The sequence below is a fragment of the Xiphias gladius genome, chromosome 8 (genome assembly GCF_016859285.1).
Source record: "Xiphias gladius isolate SHS-SW01 ecotype Sanya breed wild chromosome 8, ASM1685928v1, whole genome shotgun sequence".
Lineage (NCBI taxonomy): Eukaryota > Metazoa > Chordata > Actinopteri > Istiophoriformes > Xiphiidae > Xiphias > Xiphias gladius.
In genome coordinates this window covers 24,900,893-24,920,724 of record NC_053407.1, presented here as the reverse complement: position 1 = coordinate 24,920,724, position 19,832 = coordinate 24,900,893, and the positions used below count along the sequence as shown (strand labels likewise).

The window sequence follows — 19,832 nt, the reverse complement described above, 5'->3', positions numbered from 1 at the left end:
AATAAATAATTGACTTGGTGTTTTTTTTTTTTTTTTTCATATTTTGTTGTTTTATCAGTTACACATTAACTACCTGTCACTTGTGCTATGTTGTAGTTTTTGGCCATAAAAAGGTTAAAATTCTCCACTTTATTCACTATCACAACTAATATTATTCATTTATTTCCAATCTACAGCTATCTCAAAGTTAAGTGATAAACTAAACTATAAACTTGTAAACAAAGCTGAGTAGTTAAAGAGAATCTCAATGAAATATCACTCCCACTGCTGCTTTATAGATTTACAGCTGAAATCAATGTGGGATTAGAGCTAAGTGTGTGTTCTAGGACAGAGCAGATGGTCATAATGTATTCTGCATGAATTTTATAATGCATACTTTAAACTCTTAGGAAATAGGAAACCATGATTACACAATGATTCATATGTTCATGTTTAAGCGGGGGTGCTGGGGGTTTTCTAGTGCTTACTGTCAAACAGGAAGTTTATCTTTAAATTGAACTTTGCCGCAAGTGTTTTTTTTTCTCGGTTCAGCTGAGTGTGGATCAGAAGAGAGATCGTCGCGAGGGCCTTGATGCCAATAATAATCAGTGCGCTTTTTGGTCATTATGTGGCAATAACATTAATCGAAAGGAGCTACAATCAAATTGTTTCAGTTCGCTGTCAACTGACAGTGTGAAGACAATGCGGAAGGCATCACTCATAGTGATGAACCTACAAAAGATTGTCACCTGAATCTGCAGCTCCCCTCAGTTCTACGAAGCTTTATAGCGAGTTTCATATTCAGTTGTCCGACCCACAACTGTTGCTGTGTTGCTGTTCACTCTCACCGCTCTCATAGCGTCAGACCCAGTGAGCAAGTAGCTGGTGAGCACAGTGGAGCATTTAGCAGCTAAAGAGCCAGATAATTCCCTCAGGAGCTGGTGGAGACCAAAAACAGAGCTAAAAGAGAGTGAATATTGGACTTAGATTCACCGAGTGGACACACACACGTCTCCAAATGAATGGTCATGTTGCTCTGTAACTGCAACCTCACCTCAAGGTCCATTTAGTAGCTGTTCTGGAGCTTTCAGCCATAGCACATAATCTGGATTTGGCCATTGCAGATGATCAAATCTCCATGAACGAAAGCTCCAGAGCAGCCACTAAATGGACACTTTTTGTGATTAATTGTTTTTACCTAAAAGTGGCCTTACAGATGACACAACTGCTGTTTCACCAAAAGGTTCTTTTGGTAGCTTTAAATTTCCATTTTCGGAGCTCTGAAAGGACTTCTTGCCCAGGTTGGTTTAAAAGTTTGAAGCTCCGGAACAGCTGCTAAATGGACCTTGTGGTGAGTTACTTATGTTTACTGTTGTTTCAGAGGACAAGGATGAATTTAAGAGTCAACTTTTAAGTCAACATGGACAAGAAGTCCTAAAAGTGCCCATTAAAAAAAAAAGAAAAATATGAACATCTCCATCCGCTGATGAAGCTCAGCAGATGGATGGTGTTCTCTTCAGAGGGGATTAGCTGTTGTTGCCTGATTTTAACTCTACTAACCGGATGCAGGAAAATGAGATGTGAGGCCATAAATAGGCAGTTTCTGAGAAATGCCATACTGAGAGCGCAACTGATGTGGTAACCGCTTCTCAGCCTCAATCTGAGGTGAGTTTATGTAAAGTCAGCATAAGATTAAGGCCAGGAGGGGACTATCTGCCTCTTGTCTTTTAGTCCAGGGGATTAGTGACACAGTTTGAGTGCGTGACTGTAGATTTTCGATGGGGGAAGAGCAGGAGTACTTATACGAGGCCCCAAGCAGCAGGGGACACCTCGGATATATAGATTAATTTAATTTACAGCAGCCCAGAGACACATTTTCTGAGTGAGAATTTTTAGCATCAGGCGCCAGTGTACATCAGTGAACTTCTAACATCTTACTGCCTCGGAAGGCCTCCTAGATCTGGCTTAGGCCTTTCAGTTGCTCCAGAGTCCAGGTTAAGGTCAAAGGGTGATCAAGCGTTTAGCTGTATTGGTTCCTCGGCTTGGGACTAGCCCTCAAGCTAGCACGCGTTTTTTTTTTTTCTCAGTTCTTTGGGACTTTTTTAAGTTATTGAAATCGGCTACTTGTCAGTGGTGTTGGAAAACAACAAGCAACAACAACAGCGTCCCAGCCGGGTTCATCACTTTTTTGTGTCCCCTTGAAACACTTCCTTTGTTGTTATCGTGCTAATTGCAGCGTGTTTCTGTATTTGGTTGTGTTGAGTGTATTTGCAGTGCATGTGTTGTCAAATTGATGAAGATCTTTTCTTAATTTGTTTGTATTTTGTCTATCTGCATGTGTTTTCTTAAGTTGCAGTGCGTTGAGCCACCGTACAAAACACATTAAAAAAAAAAAGACAATGTTTTAGAAAAACCTTTCAGAAAAACAACTAAGCAAAACACAACAACAAAGCAGAAAACATGACATTTCAGAAAACAAAACAGAAAATCCAACATTACACTACAGCATTTCAGATAACACAATGAAACAACAAACTAAATGATCAGAAAATAACTACACAGAAAATACAACAGAAAGAACCAAACAGTTTTGTTATTCTATCTTCTGATTTGTTAAAGTCACCCTGCGGAGAAGCGGTTTCACTGAGTGGGTCCTTCTGTTTGTTTTGTGCACATGTACGCTGGTGATGGGATGCACGTTCTTGCTGCTGGTCTCGCACTATTCTGATGAGCCACAGTTGGTGGCGGTGGAAAGCAAAATTTCCAGCAGTGTGTGTAAAACAACATAGGATTTAAAATATTAAAAATTGGCTTTGCAAACGTATTTGGATGGAAATGCATCCAAATCATTTGTTAAGACATCACGGACATACATAGAGCAATTTGGTTAGAAACAGATTGACATATTTTTTGTTTGTGTGCAAGAAAACTCCACGGAGCATCTTCAATTTGTTTTCGCGAATGTTGTGTATTCTGCAAAGTTGTGTTCTCTGCTTTGTTGATGAATTTCCTAAAATGCCATTGTGGTTTTTTTTCGTGATGTGTTTTGTGAAATGCTGTTGGTGTTTTCTGTTTAGTTGCGTGGGCCACCGCGGATTAAAACTCTAAACACGGGCTGAATGGCTTTTCTCCTTCAGGAGGAGACAATTAGGTTAAAAAACAGGTTGCCGCTCTATTAGAGAGGCCGATATAGCACGGCTGAGTCCATCCTGGCCCAGGCGCTGAAAATAGATCTCTAGATCAACTGACTAGGGAGGTTGTTGCAGTCCTTGGCGCGGGGCCAGCAGTGAGGTGTAATGTGGTGTGAGCTGAGCTGTTGGGAGATTAGCGCCTGAGTCAGCGATTGGCTGACACAGCTTTCTCAAATATAGTATTCATGAGAAGGAAAAAAAATAAAACAACTTTCATTTCCTCAAAATCGACCTCGTCATCGCTGCTCTACCCCGTTTTATTTTATATCAGCCTTAGTTCAGTTGCCATGGTGTTCTACTTTTATAACTGTAGTTATTTTAATGCCTTCAGTTTGGTTTTCTCAGTTTTCTGTTTTTCCCCTCTGCTTGCTTGCTTGTCAAAAACACCAGAGTCTGTACTTCAACTACTGTAAGCCTTAGAGCAGTTAAACATGTGACATACTCTAAAGCTAAACCGTTAGCCTTGCAAGAGAAAACAAAGAGAGAAACAAACAGAAAAACACCCATTTAGTCAACTTTTATTATTTTCCCCCCCAAGACAAAAATTTCCGGAGTATACAAGTGTGGATTGTCATCGAATGGCTGCTAACTAATCACTGAAAACTAAAAACAAGTCCCTAAACTATCACAATAAACATTTGAGAAATATACATACATAAAAATATACCTCTGAGAGAATTCAAATATTGACATTTCCTAACAGCTTATAGTCAGGGCTCAATCAGTAGCAATGAAGACTCGTATGATCGGAACACATGCAGAGGAAGGAGAGAGAGAGAGAGAAGAAAAAAAAAAAAAAAAGGCCCCCCCACCCCATCCCAACCCCAACAGGAACAGACTACCATCATGTTTCTCTGAGGTGTGAAGTATGGCTGGCATGGGGAATGTAGGTTAATATTGCTTTACATACCACAGTAGGTTTAAATTAGCTGAATTTTAAAAGCAAGAGGGTTTAAATCGACAGCAGACACAGAATGGATTCTTTGGCGTTTTGTGCAGAGTACTATTAAAAAAAAAAAACAACAAAAAAACAAAACCCTGTGCAGGATCCCTCCTGCGTTTTTACTCTAATTGCATATAGTACGTTAATCACCTGAAGTGCTCTGGTTGTACCCTACGATGAGCTCATTTCCTGACATAGCATGGGTCTGAAGGAGAAAGAAAGAAAAAAAACCAAAAAAAACAAACACATTCCTCGATAAGACTCAAGAGTAAAAAATATGAACATTGCACTCTCCTCTTTTAGGCACAAAAAGCCCCGTTTCAATCGAGCTTTCCACCGGTGCAGGATAGTACTACTGACTGACTCTACGGGGCTGAATGAAGCTGAACCAGCCCCAGTTTGTGCCTCGTGTATTTTTCCGTTAAATTCAAGTCACAGCGATAAACATCCATTTTCCCGAAAAATAAATACTCAGTGTCCTTTGGAAATCCCAGAAGGTGGTTTAATAAAACTTAACTCTCTTCTGAATTTTTTTTCCAGAACTATCTGGTTGGAAAATTGTCTGCTGCACGATAAACCGGATTTTTAACCAAGTTTCCAAGTTGCGCCACTGTTCCAGAGATGTTAACCAGAAATGACATAATGTCCGTACTCAATGTGTACTACATGAAATGAAATTAAAAAAGTTATATTATCAGTTACATGTGTCTATATTGATTTTCCCTTGTATTTGATATATTGATACAAAATAACATGAATATTTCTTGTGTTTTACATAGCACACAATGTAAATTCTGACCACCCTGGATTAGAAATTTAGCTGCAATTTACAATGGAAAAAAAAACAAAACAAAAAAAAACAATGGGTCATTATCCTTCAAAACAGATGCTTAGCTCTGTGACTTGAATGTAGAGGCAATACACGAGAGCCACAAACCAGGGCTACAGCGTCACTAGATTTAAACATTATGTGTAAATTTTAATGGAAAATAACAGTAAGTGGCGCTTTAAACCGGACCATCTCACACAACAATTATTCAGCTTATTATCTCTGAAAAAAATAAACCCGCAAGTGTTTGTTTCTGTTTGTGATGCACAAAGTGAAACAACAGCGAGGCCATCCACCTCTCCAGAACGTCAATAACTCACACTGGAGTTATAGCAGGAGAGAAGGCGTTACCCCTGTTGCAACTTTCGACACACACACACGCACGCACGCACACACACGCACGCACGCACGGACACAGACACAGACACACAGTGTCTTAGCTTTGACACGTGGAGAAACTCACAGCGTATTTCCACATATGTGGCGAGATGGTTTTGGACAGATGGAAAAGAAAGAAAAAAAAAAAAAATAAGTGAGCGACATGTGCTGGAATGATGTCTTGACATATTTCAGGAAGAAATGTGAAGAAATGTTTACATGTGCTTTAATGTTAAATGTAACATATCAGGCTTTCACCCATCTAGATTATAGAGCAAAACAACATTTTATTAACTATACCAAACCCATAATTCCCTCTTTTTACCCCTACCAGCACAGCTTGCAAGGTATAGATCACACAAAGACAAACCAAAGTCTCTTTTCTTATAAAAAGGTAGAAGCTGTCAGACGAGAGATATGCTGAATTTTAATGTAAAACACCACCTTCCCCTGAATGTCTAACAGTTGTTTGTCCTGCTGATGCAGCACAAACAAATAATGTGACCAAGAGATGAACCACCAAGCAGGAAGAAAAAAAAAAAAAAAGAAGGAAAGAAAGCCCAAATCCCAGAACACATGTGACGACTCAGTTCAGCCTTCACCGTTCCCTGTTTCTGCAATCTGCAGTTATGCTTGGGGGTGGTGACTGCATTGCATGGAAATCCTACCACTCCCAGACACCCTCTTAAATCACAAGTCTGTAAAACAAAGGGTGACACCTCCCAGTCAGTGATGAAGGTTTTCAGAGGGGGAGAACGGGTTTGTGTCAGAGCAAGAGTCGAGGTGGTTTCAACTGCTCGAGCGAGAAAAGGGTAGAGGGCGTGGGTTTGGTTTTTTTTGGTTTTTTTTGGTGGTGGTGGTGGCGGTGGAGGCTGTATGAGGGAGGTGTCAAGAGATTATGTAGCAGTCACTCCTCATCTGAGCTGCTGTTGTCCATAGAGTAAACCATGAAGGCCAGATCAGGCCGGGCCGGTACCATGGGGTTGCCCGGCTTCACCATCTCAAAGCCCATGTAGTGGAACGTCTTGATGATGGACACTGGGGAGGGAACAAGCAGAGTGTTAAGTGGTTCTACTGGGATTACATGAACATTAAAACCAGTGTCTGATACATGCACGACTAACCATTTGTTTAGATACTCAATCTGGATTGGCAACTGGGCCCTGAAAGTCCCTGGTTTACTGACTGCAATAGGTTGTGGTTATTTGTTTAATTGCAAATTTGTGCCACTAAAGTATCAGCTATGGGTCCTGCACTATTACTTAATACTGACTTACAGGCCTGTACTAGTCTGTTTAAGAAATAGTTTCGGGAACACCACTTATTAGCTTTTTTCGCCCAAAGAGTGAAATGAGAAGACTGACACACCAATGTAATTGCTGTGTGTTAAGAGGAGCTGGAGCTAGGAGGCCGTTAGCTTTGCTCTGCATAAAGACTGGAAGCAGGGGGAAACAGCCAGCCTGGCTTGTCCAGAGTTGAACCGTTACCTGACAAACCCATTTTTGGACACTAGCCTGAAAATATAAAAGGTTACTGTTCTTCAACTGTTTTGACTGAAGTCACAACCCTGGTCTCAATCAATCAAGCAATCACAAATAAAACTATTCAAGGTTTTGGAGGCTTTTCCTCCATGACAACACATTTGCTGGACTAAAGCTTGGGGGCATTTTGTTGGCTGAATCTTGCGGTGAAAATGGTATGGAGTTTTTAAGCACTTGGACGTGTGTCTCCCCTCACAAACAACCAAAAAAGGTAAGGAGCAACTTATCTGTTGTGTGTGATAATCCGCTACAAAGTAAAACAGAGACAGGACACTTAGAGCTTTCAAACAACATATAGTTTGCAGAGGTTGTGTGAAGATCGAGTACGGCAAAGACAAAAACACATCTTGAGTAAAGTTGCGCTACCACAAGGCCAAAGCGTCCCATGGGTGAGAATATATTTTAAAAGTTGAAAAACTCTGCTCATTAACACGTATCTTGTTTGGTTAGTGATGATGGTGATCTTGTTTTAACCACTGACTTGGGCGGGATGATGATGGCTGATGTAACTGATGTAACACTGATGTAACATTGTTTTTGTGAACTTGTTTTAAGCATGTGTTTTACATACATCTGTAATAAGTTTTATGTATTTTATTATGCTTAATGTTTAAGTCTGCCTGTATTGGCTGCAAGACAAATTTCCCTTTGGGACAATAAAGTTGAATAAGTTGCTTTTTAGGGGCTTGTTGTCACAGTAAAGGTTAAACTATGGGACTGTTTTCTTTTCACTGTCACTAGTTTTTGCATTTCAGTTTGTGCAAAGATGAGACAAATAAGATCCAATGAGTTATCAAGTGAGGCCTGACGGTGTTATTGTGCTTTCCCCTGCTTCCAGTCTGTATGCTAATCTATGCCTGAGTCCAGGGACCCAACAGATGTTTGCCTTAGGGCTCCATAACCGGTAAATCCAGCCATTTGCACACTCTACATTCTGTAAAAAAATCCTTTGTGTACCTGGTTAAACGTACTTGCATCAATATTAAAAAAAAAATTATTTAAAAAGAACAGGAGCTCTTACATCGATCCTCTCTGGTTTTATGGAACCACAGGAACACATAGTTAACTTTGAGCTTCTCTTCTGCAAACTCGAGCAGAGCAGTTAGCCTGAGGATGACATGAACACAGAGAGAGACAGAGTTAGTCAGTTTACAAGGGGAGAAGGGACTGGCGATGACGCAGTTTGTTTTTTTTTGTTTAAAAAAAAACTTTACATAAGGTGCTGCAGCTTTACATAATAATGCAGTGGCAGCTGTGAAGGTGACTGCTCATTGGAGTGGCTCTGTGACCACAGCATGCAAGGTTACTCTGTCCGGGCATCGATTACAGCCACACACACAAAGCCACGCAATGAAACAGAAACCTATTTGCAGCCTCTTGAATTTGTGGCTCACTGGTAGCTTTAAAACATGGTAACAGCCTTTCATATGCAGTTTGGACCCACACGGTGTGTAGATTTCCAATAAATTGCTCTGGTTGACAGGGTTCTTTCAATTTTAAACACATTTCATTCCTGATACTGTTTGATTTCTGTGAAACATACAGTATATTGGGCTCAAGCCAGGACCAAATGAGAGAAGCCAAGGCTAAAAGGTGCAGCAGCAACATTAAGGAATACTCCACAAAAAAAATCTCCCTTTTAAAGTAAGTACCAAATCTCTTATGGCCTCGAAAGGTGGTTTTAAAAATTTGTAGACAGACAGCAGCTGTATTGAGATATATTCAGATAGATACCCAAAAAAAACACAATTTTGCTACATAGTCCATTTCCCCACTGTTGGATCTGTATATTCATTATGTTTCAAACACTTTCTCCACCACACAGCTAAATAAACTATTTCTATGACACTCCACCGTCTCCTCATAGTTCTAAAGCTCCGCCAGAGGTAGCGTATTTAGTGATTTATAGGTGAAGCAGCTAACGGAAGGTAATCATTCAATACTCAAGATTGGTTTTTGGTGGCGTATACATTTAAATAAGGTGTCCTGTAGAGAGTTAATTGTAATGAAACAGTTCTGTTGTCATTTTTAATAAATGTACAATATAGTCCTTTTACCACTTAGATCAGGAAAAGACAGCATTGGGCTTCACATCACTCAAGCAAAGGGTCTTAACACATCCTTACCCCTCCTTGCTCCCCTCAACCAGCGACCCGGCAGGGATCTCCAGGAAAAGGCTGTCCTCTGATAGAGCCGTATCCCAGAAGGCCGAGCGGCGCTCACTCAGCTGGTAGTGGAAGTGGAGAAGAGAGGGGTTCCCACTCACTGGAGTGGCCTGCGTCACTGTTAACTTCTCATCCTGGATTCATACAGGGTGTATGTTAGTTTATTGATTAAATTTTATTCTTCAGCATCAATGCTAAGAATCATTTGGCTGGAGCAAATGTTTGACCAGCAAAGGGTCTGGAAACAAGGACCCTTAAAAGACCAAATCCATAATTTGACCATATGAATTCGAGCTATATTCACATACACCCTGGAATTGTTTGAAATATAAACTAGAGGGGCCCACCGTAGAGCGCAGACCTCCGCCAAGGCCAATGTCAAGCAACATCCACCAGACTTAAGAGAAGAAAATTCAAATTCATAGTAAATGATCAAGATCTGCCCCAAACTTTAATGGGCTCTTCCCTGGCCCCATGCCCCATCCCTCTACCACGTTTGTGCTTTTCTCATAATCCCACTGGCAAACAAACCAACAAACAGACATGGGTGAAAACCTAACCTCCTTGGCAGAGGTAATAGGTTATGCATTTAGTCTCTTCCTCCACTCATCACAACTCAGAATATAGACATGATTTACCCTTCTACATCTTCCAAAAAAAAAAAATAATAATAATAATAATAATTTGTTCATATAAACTTGTTGTCTGGTGAGACCATATCACCCACCTGGGAGTGATAGCAAGTCAAAATTTGTGGTGAGTGTTTACATTCAAATTAGAGATTGTACATGGTTGCTATGGGTCCTGCACTATTACTTAATACTGACTTACAGGCCTGTACTAGTCTGTTTAAGAAATAGTTTCGGGAACACCCCTTATTAGTGCCACCCACTACTTCAGTCTGGAATTAATAAATGGTGAAATGATGAGCTTGAAGAAAGCCTTCTGCATTAAAGGGCAGTTGTGAAGTGAAATGTGAAAAGAGGAAGCGGTTGTATTCACTTAGGTGTCTTGAAGACGCAACACTGAATGTCACGTCTGCAGCAGACAGATCCTGCACTGTAACTGATGAGTGATTCGAAACAACACTTCTGCTTTTATTAACCAGCTGAGTTACTGATGTTCAGATATTTTGTCATGCATTTGGTTTTGCAGCACATGATAGCCAGGCACGAGTTCTGTGTTAGTCCCGTCTAAAATTTAAATGTGTAGCCTGTTAGTTTGGTACATTATTTTACTCCCTGCAGCGGTTCTTGCATTTATATTTGTCTGGGCTGATTGCTGCCCAGTGCTGTCTACACTGAAACAGACGTTGTCTTAGTCATGCAACTGTCATGTAAATGTGTGTAAACACCGAAGTAGACATGTGAATAAATTTATACTGCATTACATAACTTCACGTACCAGTCTAAACGTAAATAAAAGTCTATGTCCGTGTTTGCAAAAGTTTGTGTTCAGAGTTATCTGATAAACTGGCAACGTTAGAAAGGTTGTTTTTTTTGCTCGCTGAGGACAGATGAGGACCTTAATATGACAGTTGTGACTGATCTGTCTGATCCTAAATCTCTAATCCCCTGGGGACAGTCAGTCACATGTTGGGGGTACAACTTGACAGGCGCGCGCACACACCCACACCCGCGCTCGCACGGTAGAGGGGAACACAGCAGTTTCACTTTAAGAAATACAGAAATTCAACAAAGAGAACAGATCGATTTCCTTATGTTCTGTCAGGTATCTCTGAATGTTTAGATGTTACGTGAATAAATTAATATTATACAATTTAGGGAAACCAGGTGAATGAAAGAACTCAGGCACTAAATCCACTGCAGGTGCAGATGGTGAGTGGGAGACAGATTAAATGATTTTTATGTTTAAAAAAAAAAAAAAAAAAAAGCAACTTTGCAAAATGAGGGCAAAACTCATTAGCAAGGTGTTCCTGTGTTTAGTGCACTGAGTCAGAGTGGTCCCTGATGGATGAAGCACTTAACACAATTATTACCTAAAGTGCTTACAGAGAACAAGAGCAACACGTGCCGACTCTAATTATTCCCATCATTACCCATTAAAACCATTTCATTTATAAAACTGATCTGAAATTTAAAAAGAAAAAAAAAAATCCTTCAAGATACCAATCTGGGAGAAATATTTAGATCATCCAACTCTTTAATAAAGTTTAAATAGAAAGCGTGACCTGTGCATGTGCCACATTTACAGGGGTTCAGGCAGTGCTTTTGGTCATCATCACAGCAGCTGAGGTGAGAATTATGAGCCTGATATTTGCCTGTAAATATTTTACCACCGTTTTATGGCGAGGAGCATTTTGCGTCATAAGTTTCACATTTGCAGACGTCACCAGGAAACTTTTCAAATGTTGGACAACAGCTCTCTGTGTGTGTGTTTGTGTGTGAATTTGAAAACAGTCACCTTGTGTAGTAGCACGCCGAGAGAGTGATCCCTGACAGTCCCTCGCCCACCCGGGATCTTCAGCTGTGGGTGAGGGGCATCAGGAGCACCACAGAGGCCCTGGAGCCTGAGGGATGGAGCTCGGCAGTCGAGACCCCGCGAACCAGGAACTGCAGGGGGAAAAAAATGAGTCTGTTAGATTGTCTCACTCAATCAATTCCTCTGCTTTAAATAAAAAAAAATTTTTTTTAAATCCTTTGATTCCACACAGTCTCTCTTTTCAATAATCTTCTCAAAAATTAATTTTATAGTCTCAACAACACAGTCAGTGCAACATCCCCATACTCTCAGTCTTTTACTCTGCAAGTTGTTGTTGGCAGATTTATTCACAAAAACAATTTAGACCAGCTTTTTAAGGCAAATGAAGACCAATCACTGATTAAAAATAATTCTAATGAAACAGTTGTTGAAGAAGCCTAGACCCTCTGTTGCAGCTACATCAGGACATTTTAACCTCTATTTACACTAAAAGATACCCTGTGGAGTTGTAGAGCTATGTAGCAGTGTTTCACGCATGAGAACTCACATGCTCACACACAAACACGCAGGCGGCAAAGAAGACTGCTAGCAAATAGACATGGATGTAAACAATGCTAGAGCTGCAAGTAGGGATTAATTTGAGGTTTGTTATCTTGCCGAAGGACACTTCGTCATATGGACCAGAGGAGCTGGGGATTGAACTGCCAACCCTGTGATTAGTAGAGAAGCTTGCCCTACTTCCTGAGCCACAGCCACCTCAGTTGCAGATTATTTTTCTGGCTATTGAACTATCAAATAATTGACTATTCGTTTAAACTCTAAACAATGCACGATTTAGATTAGGGGGTTGTTGTTTCTTTTTGTTTGTTTGCTTTTTTAAGATTGGCTTGGCAAATGACTAATGAGGAGGGAAACGTTCTCAACAAGTTTGTTATACCTTGAAGATACACGCAATACGTTTAGGTGAAAACCCCTGAATGTAAAACAGAACTTTCGTGTGCTTCCAGGAAAAACTCCACAGGGCATCTTTAACTGAATTGGACAGAACTGAAACACACGATGAGCGCTCCGCTCCTGATGTAAACCTCTAAGCTTGTTGCTTCACACACCAACCACCCTATGTTGACTTCTTTAAGTATGTCCCTGTAATCAGGAAATATAAAGTACCTGTGGAAACTTGCCCTACCTCTGCAATATAGGGGACAGACAGAGGGATTTAACACGATGATACTGTTTGCTCATTTGTGAAATCCTTTAACACAATTTGCAAGTTTCCAACAATTCATCCAAACATAACCTGGAACAAAGTGTACAAAATCCTCCTGTTTGTCTTCATTCCTTTGAGCTATATTTTAATGTTTGTATCAGACAGAAGAATCTGCCAATCAGTACAAGTAACATACTAACTGTGGCCCAGTGGGCTTGAACCTGAGACTCAGTGGTCCAGTTAGCGCGGCTCTGGTTGGCTATATATAGATTTCAACATGTTTCTCCAACCCTGTGACCACAATTCAAACAAATTCAAATCCCAATGCATAAACAAAGAACAAAGCCAAAAAAGCATGTGATCTAGACAAGCTCTGCAAATTTTTGAATTCTACCATGCTTCAGTCTACTGACTCTCTTAAAAGCCTTCACAGGCTGTTTATTTATGACACAGACAAAATTAAAGCCAATGGTTTGTAACTGCATTCAAAGAGTTCTTGACAGGCCGTGCATGTGGTGGAAGGAATGTATCAAACAAGCACATGATCTGTAAACACCTCTGCAAATAGCTTGCAAGGCTTTCGGGAATACACATCTTCAGCGTTTTGAGTTACATTCAAATATTTCAAACCAGACATGATGGTAGCTGGTAGACACTGCAAAACAGACTGCTGAGACGGGCCTGGACCTGAGGGCTGGGGATACCCATTTTTTGTCTTTGTCCTTTTAGATAGGAAAATATCCTCCCCTGCCTGGATCTATTTTGCCCCTGAGAAACTCCTGCACCCTGACTGAAACCTGACACCTTTACACGTTCTTCCGTCTGAAACTGCATCAGGTAGACTGGATTGTTTGTGAGCAAACATTGATATATGTGAGTCATGTGCCACAGAAAAGCATCAGCTGCAAGTATCTGTGTTTTTGTGAGAGGGAGGAGGCGTGCTAAAGTTTCCCTGCCAACCATACAGGTAACCCGAACGACCTGACCTGCATAGCTACGAGCCAAGAGAGCGAGCAATGGAAAACAAAGCTCATTATGCCCGGCCTGGACACTTCACAGCAGCGAATGCACACAACCTTTCCCCGTCTCATCACTTTCTTGGTTCTTTATACTATGCAGAGACAACACACTGATGCATTACAAAGTGGAAAAACCTTCACCTCTCCTTGGCCATGATTAATTTTTAAATAGCAGCTGTCTTTGACCCATACCTGGGGCTTACCCTACTGCTTAACTCAGTGCAGTGGTGGATAGAGTATGTAGATCCTTTACTCAAGTAGAAGTAGCAGAGTTGCAACAATTGGTCGATGAATCAATCGAAAGAAAATTAATTGGCAACTTTTCTAATAATTGATCAGTTGTTTAAGATATTTTGATAGCAAAAATGACATTTTTCCATTTAATGCCTCAAGGTTCTCAAATGTGAGAATTGGCTGCTTTTCTTGTGATAAATTAAGAATGAAATAATTTTAGCGTTTTGACTGGGGCTTCTACAAAACAAGATGTTTGATGCCATCACCTTGTGTTCTGGGATATCATGATGGGCATGTTTCAGTGTTTTCTGATGTTTTATAGAAAAAGCTGTTAGATCTGATAAATCGAAAAAAAAAATCATTTGCAGATTAACCATTAATGAAAATAATCATTAATTGCAACCCTAAAAAGTAGCAATACCACAATAGAAAAATGGTCAATTATAAGTGAAAATTTCTGCATTCAAAATCTTATGTAAAATACACAAGTATTATCAGCAAAATTTACTTATTATGCAGCAGAAGGACTCCTGTCCTTGTCAGAATAACATGACACTTTATTATTTTTATTATTTATACTGCAAGTGCATGTAAGCAGCATTGTAGTTTTTTTTTTTGGCAGGTTACGGGTGAGCCAATTTTAAGAACAGTGGTAAGATGCAGGCCTAGTGTAGATACATCAAAATTTAAGTACAGTACCTGTTACATTCCACTAATGACTTACTCTAAACAAGATAGTGAAGAAAAATCTACTGAATAACTGTAACAGATGCATGAAAAAGATGCAGTCACAGCACACAGAAAGCAGCAGTACCCAGCAGGTGCTGCTACAAAAACTACTTGAACCTCCTAAATACACTACAGTGTGTAATGAGGTGAATGTTGGCAGTGCACCATAGTTTCTCTTCATTTATTACACAGAAAGAAAAGCTGATACCAGCTGTATGGCGACCGCAGGTAGGACGCAGATGGAAGACGGCTTCTCTTTTTCCATCCTCCCTTTCAGAGAGACAGAAGAACTTGTCCTTGATGGAAATGCCAGCGTGTGTTGAAAGGCAACACTCTCGTCCTCTGACATTTCATCCACACTAGGCAACCTTCCCCACCCTCCTGCCCAATGACACCGGTCCAGCTAGAGAGCTGCAGCCCCTAGCCCCCTAGTATGTCACGAGGTCACCCTAAAAACAGAATATAGGTTTCGTTTTTAAAAAAGGGGGTCAATTTGATAGGCGACACAAACTCGGTGCACCAACGTGAAGGCCCAACACACTCACAAGCCTGGGCTGTATTAATATGCCAGTGAGGATTTAATCATCTGTGTGTTTCAGTGAGAGATAAGATGCCAAGTGCGTCATTACCTGATTCTGGCAGGAGGGGCGAGCACATGTGTGTATGCAAGAGAAATATTTTATTTTTAAAAAGGATGAACGCTTCCACTGCCAGTTTGCTCTTCCTGAGCTGTGAGTTGTTTTGAGAACTGATTCAGGTGAATTGTTTGAGGGGATGAACCGCCCAGGTTGGCTGGCTGCTAAGGCAAAAGCTTGACCAACATCCAAGAAACACACGACTCAACCAAAACAGGAAGCGCTCCGACAGGTCCTCCAAGAAAACCGAAACACACCACATCAACTTTTAACGCTGTAATTACCAGTTTAGTAATGGAAAAAAGAATCAACTGAAATCCAGATTGTCAACACAAACAAGCTTATCGACCCCAGAAAACCTGTGGTGACGGTGATTTAGGCTGGAGACATAAACAACATGTTACTGCATGCAGGAAAGTAAACAGGAGGGTCAGTCCTCCTCCGACCCCTGGAAGTTTGGCCCAGCAGCGTGTCGGAAAAGATGTCGAGACAGAAACAGGAAAGGCACACGTGCTCTGAAACCTGAGTGTGTATGGACGTATCCCTTCCAAAGCACGTTGCTCTGACCCCTGGACCCAAACTGTGGCTGTGCATGGCTGGTCAGACAAACTGAAGACAACAAAAACAACCAAACTAATCTACATAACCAGGACATTTAAGTGCTGAAGGATAATCAAACAACTGTTAAAACAAACAAAAACATTTTCTTTTTGTTACTCTGCAACTTTGTATTCAGGATTAATATTGTCATAGCCATTCATCTTCCACAAATGTGTTTTTAAAAAAAATAATAATAATTATTGCATGGCAACCCATCCACCAGTTGTTGAGATATTTCGGTCTGGACCTAAGTGGTGGAACGACTGACACAGCTATTCCTAAAGTTACGCTGCTAGCTTGGCTAAAAATATATGAATGATGAATAATTACGTGTAAGAAGGAAGCCACTTTGGGAAGAGTACAATAATTTTTACTTCTTATAATTATCAAAAAAAAAACATTAGAATAGAGGCCACACCAATATTAAAACCACCAAAATGTGTAAACAGGTAGCACTAATATAGTGTACATGGCAATTTTAAAATTGCCCCTTACACACAACCATTTGCTCCAACCAAAACACAGACTGATTCGTTTTTTGGAATCCAACACTTGCAATGGTTTATACTAGCGCAGATTTTGTCAGTATAGGCACACTTTGGTAGGCCTGTGTCTACAATAAATATCTATTGGGTCATAATTCATGATCTTATTAACACAACATTTGATCCTACACGCCTTTTGCCTGTTGTGAAAACATTGGCTTTGGCAGGGTAATAACATCAACCTATTTCTCCAACAGCAGAGAAGGAACGTCCTGCACAAAACCATCCGTGGTGGCATTTGTGCAGTGGGTTGTGGACCAAATTCAATGCCTGCCATTCAGCAGATGACACCAGCAGTTGCCTATACATCTGCTTATTCAGAAGCCGTTTGAGAGTAACTGAAAACTGGAAAAAAAAAAAAAAAAAAAAAAAAAGGATTAGCTGCAGCTCTAAAACGGTTCCTTTCTGTATCTGAAGACCCTCAAAGGCTTTTATTTCCAGTGCAATGTTTTCATTTCAAACCTGTCTACTAATCACTGATTACTTGTGTGTGCATGCTGAAGGTCTGTATCACAGCCTCGCCTGCAGTCAGCTTTAATAGCTGAGACTGACACTTCCAGACGCCAGCTGAAACTGGTTGGCACTGTCAATGTTTTGGTTTCGTTACAGCGAATTAAACAGCGCTCTGATCCAGAATCTTCCAGCGACCACAGCAACCACTGGAGAGAACAGCCTGCCAGTCACTTAAGAGGGGCATTTAGTTACGCTCAGGTACGCTCAGGTTAGATAATCCAGCTGAGTGAATGCACCCCCATTCTCTTCACACGCACACGCACACGCAGATTCCACTGATGCTTGAGAATCGAACCAGCACGGGGGAGGGGTTACGTAACCAGGCTGATGTAGGCCAGTTGATGCCTTCAGCTGACAGGGCCATAACAACTCAAAGATCTAATATAGTCACTGCACTGGCTCACAGCATCAATGGACCTCTCCCCCTCTCCTCGCTGCGTGTCAGATGATAAACCCACAGAGGACAAAAACAAGGCTTATCTCTCCGTTTGTGTGCAGAGACGGACAAAGAAAACACACAGGGTACAATTTAACCATGCAATCGTGCTTAAAAATATTTATCTTAGGCCTACCTTTTATCATTTCTCACATAAAAAAATAGTTATTACCTAATAAAAACACATATTTACAACCAAAAACAACACCAAATCCCTATAGGACTCCCATGGTGATGCAATAGGAGGACATCCATTTCAAAATACAACACAGCAGTATAAGGTCACAAAAAAGTCACTGCTGGGTATCACAGGCACACTGTTGAAAAAGGTCAAAAATAGGAAAAGTAAAGGTAAAAGTACTAATATGCTGCTATTTTGTTCAGTACAGTATGTGCACATTGGCAGAAAAGCCTGCCGCAAGCAAAGTTGTGAGTAGGGCTGCAACTAAACATTATTTTCATCACCAGTTAGTCTTGATTATTTTTTTCGATTAATCGTTCAGTCTACAAAATGTAATGAAGTAGTGAAATGCATTGCATTTAGAGCTGCAACGGTTAGTGGTGATTAATCGAGTAGCCAAAAATCAACACAAAATAAATTAGCAAATACTTTTAGATTAACGTTTTAGACATTTTGCAAAGCAAAAATGTCCAAAAATATACTGGCTGCAGCTTCTCAAATGTGAAGATTTAATGCTTTTCTTTGTCACACATGATAGTATAACTGAACATCTTTGTAATTTTGGACTATTGGTCAGACAAAAAGCAAGACATTTGAAGGCGTCAACTTGGGCTGTGGGGAATTTTGGGATATTTTACAGACATAACAATTAATCAAGAAAATAATCGGCAGATTTATTGATGAGGAAAATAATCGTTAGTTGCAGCCCTGGAGGAATTTAAATAAATTTTTAAAAAATGTATTGTGGCTGGGGTTTAAAGTGTGGTCTAGAGACCTTCAATGGCCTGGCAGCCCCCACACCCATGAGAACGATTAGTCGATCAATTGATTTGTAGATCGACAGAAAATGAATCTGCAAATATTCTGACAATCAAATAATCAATCAATCAATCAATTTTTGAGATTTTGTAAAGAAAAAAAAATAGTTTTCAGCTTCTCATTTGTAAATATTATTTGATTTCTGTTGGTCAGACAAAAAAAAACCCATTTTGAAGTCATTACCTTGGGCTTTAGGATTCTTTTTTTTATTTTTTGGCCATTTTCTGACGTTTTATAGACAAAACGACTAATTTGATCGAAAAAATATAAACAATAATGAAAATAATCTTGTGCAGAGTTGCAGGCCTAAAACTGGCAATGGTTTGTTTCACTTTAAGTTTGTTACTGCTAATGCACGTTCAAATGAGCACTTTCTAAAAAATAAAGGTGTACACTTTAGACACAAATGTTCTCAAATTGGGCCTGTTGCGCTGCTTTCGGTTTCTCATATCAATGTTTGGCCATTTCTGTCTCAACTCAACCTCAGCATCCAACTTCGAATGGGCGGAGACACTAAAATGACAGACGATAACCGGTTTTGCGTGACGGTGTCAGGTCTGCGGACATAAAACGAGCCCCTCGCTTGTTTACAGCGTCTCGGCATCTGTCAGTCTGGGCAACTTCTCGATCTTTCTCCCGTTGTTTTCCTGCCGCTTTGCGAGCCCCCCGCGGGCGAAAGTCGAACCACTTTCACAAGCCCGACGCTTTAAAAAAAAAAAAGAAAAGTTCACCTAAAAAGACCAACTGAAACGGAGGGACCGGGCTAACGAGGCCGCCTGGCGGCTACCGTGACCCTTAACGTCCGCTTCCCTGGCGTTTCTAGAAGAATATTAGCTCCTACCTTTCCTCGGTGTTCAGCATGATAGCTTCGAGGAAACTCGGGTCTTTACGTCCTTTTTGACAGCCAAGAGCAGTTACTATTCAAGAAGAGCTCCACGGAAAACCTCACCATCCGTGAGTTAAGACAAAAAGTTCGTGGGAGTGAAAGGTTTCTACAGCTGCCGTTGTTGTTGTTGTTGTTGTTGTTGTTGTTGTTGTTGTTGTTTAGGAGGGAGGGAGGAAGGAAGGAAAGGGCTCGGCACCGCGACGTACAGCAGGGAGACTGCGGATCGCGGCAGCAGAACGGCGCATTTATAGCTGCAGTCAGGCATCATGGGAAATGGCGTCACAAAGACAGAGGCCCCCCCCTTTTTTTTTTTTTTTTTTTTTTTCTACAGGATAAAAGAGAAAATAAACAAACTGACACGGTTAAATCTCTTATATAGGCACATATTAGGTGTACTGTAACTTCACCACTGACCGTTTTTATCAACTTGTTTTCATATTCCAATGGCATTCACAGGCCTACATTCACAAAACGTAAAGTGACATCAAACACAATGGCCCAAGTATTCTCGGGAGCCCCCCCCGTCCGTCCGTCCGTCCGTTTTGTATGGAGGCCCCGGG

General features: G+C 40.7%; 1 protein-coding gene across 1 annotated transcript; it reads right to left on the bottom strand.

Annotated features, from left to right (window-relative positions):
• Positions 1-3,672: 3,672 nt before the first annotated feature.
• On the bottom strand, positions 3,673-19,479 carry oaz2a (ornithine decarboxylase antizyme 2a). The gene is given in 6 exon segments (XM_040133233.1): positions 3,673-6,358; positions 7,883-7,968; positions 8,988-9,160; positions 11,451-11,531; positions 11,533-11,599; positions 19,228-19,479. Coding segments are annotated over 6 exon segments (558 nt in total). The 5' UTR covers positions 19,248-19,479; the 3' UTR covers positions 3,673-6,227.
• Positions 19,480-19,832: the final 353 nt, after the last annotated feature.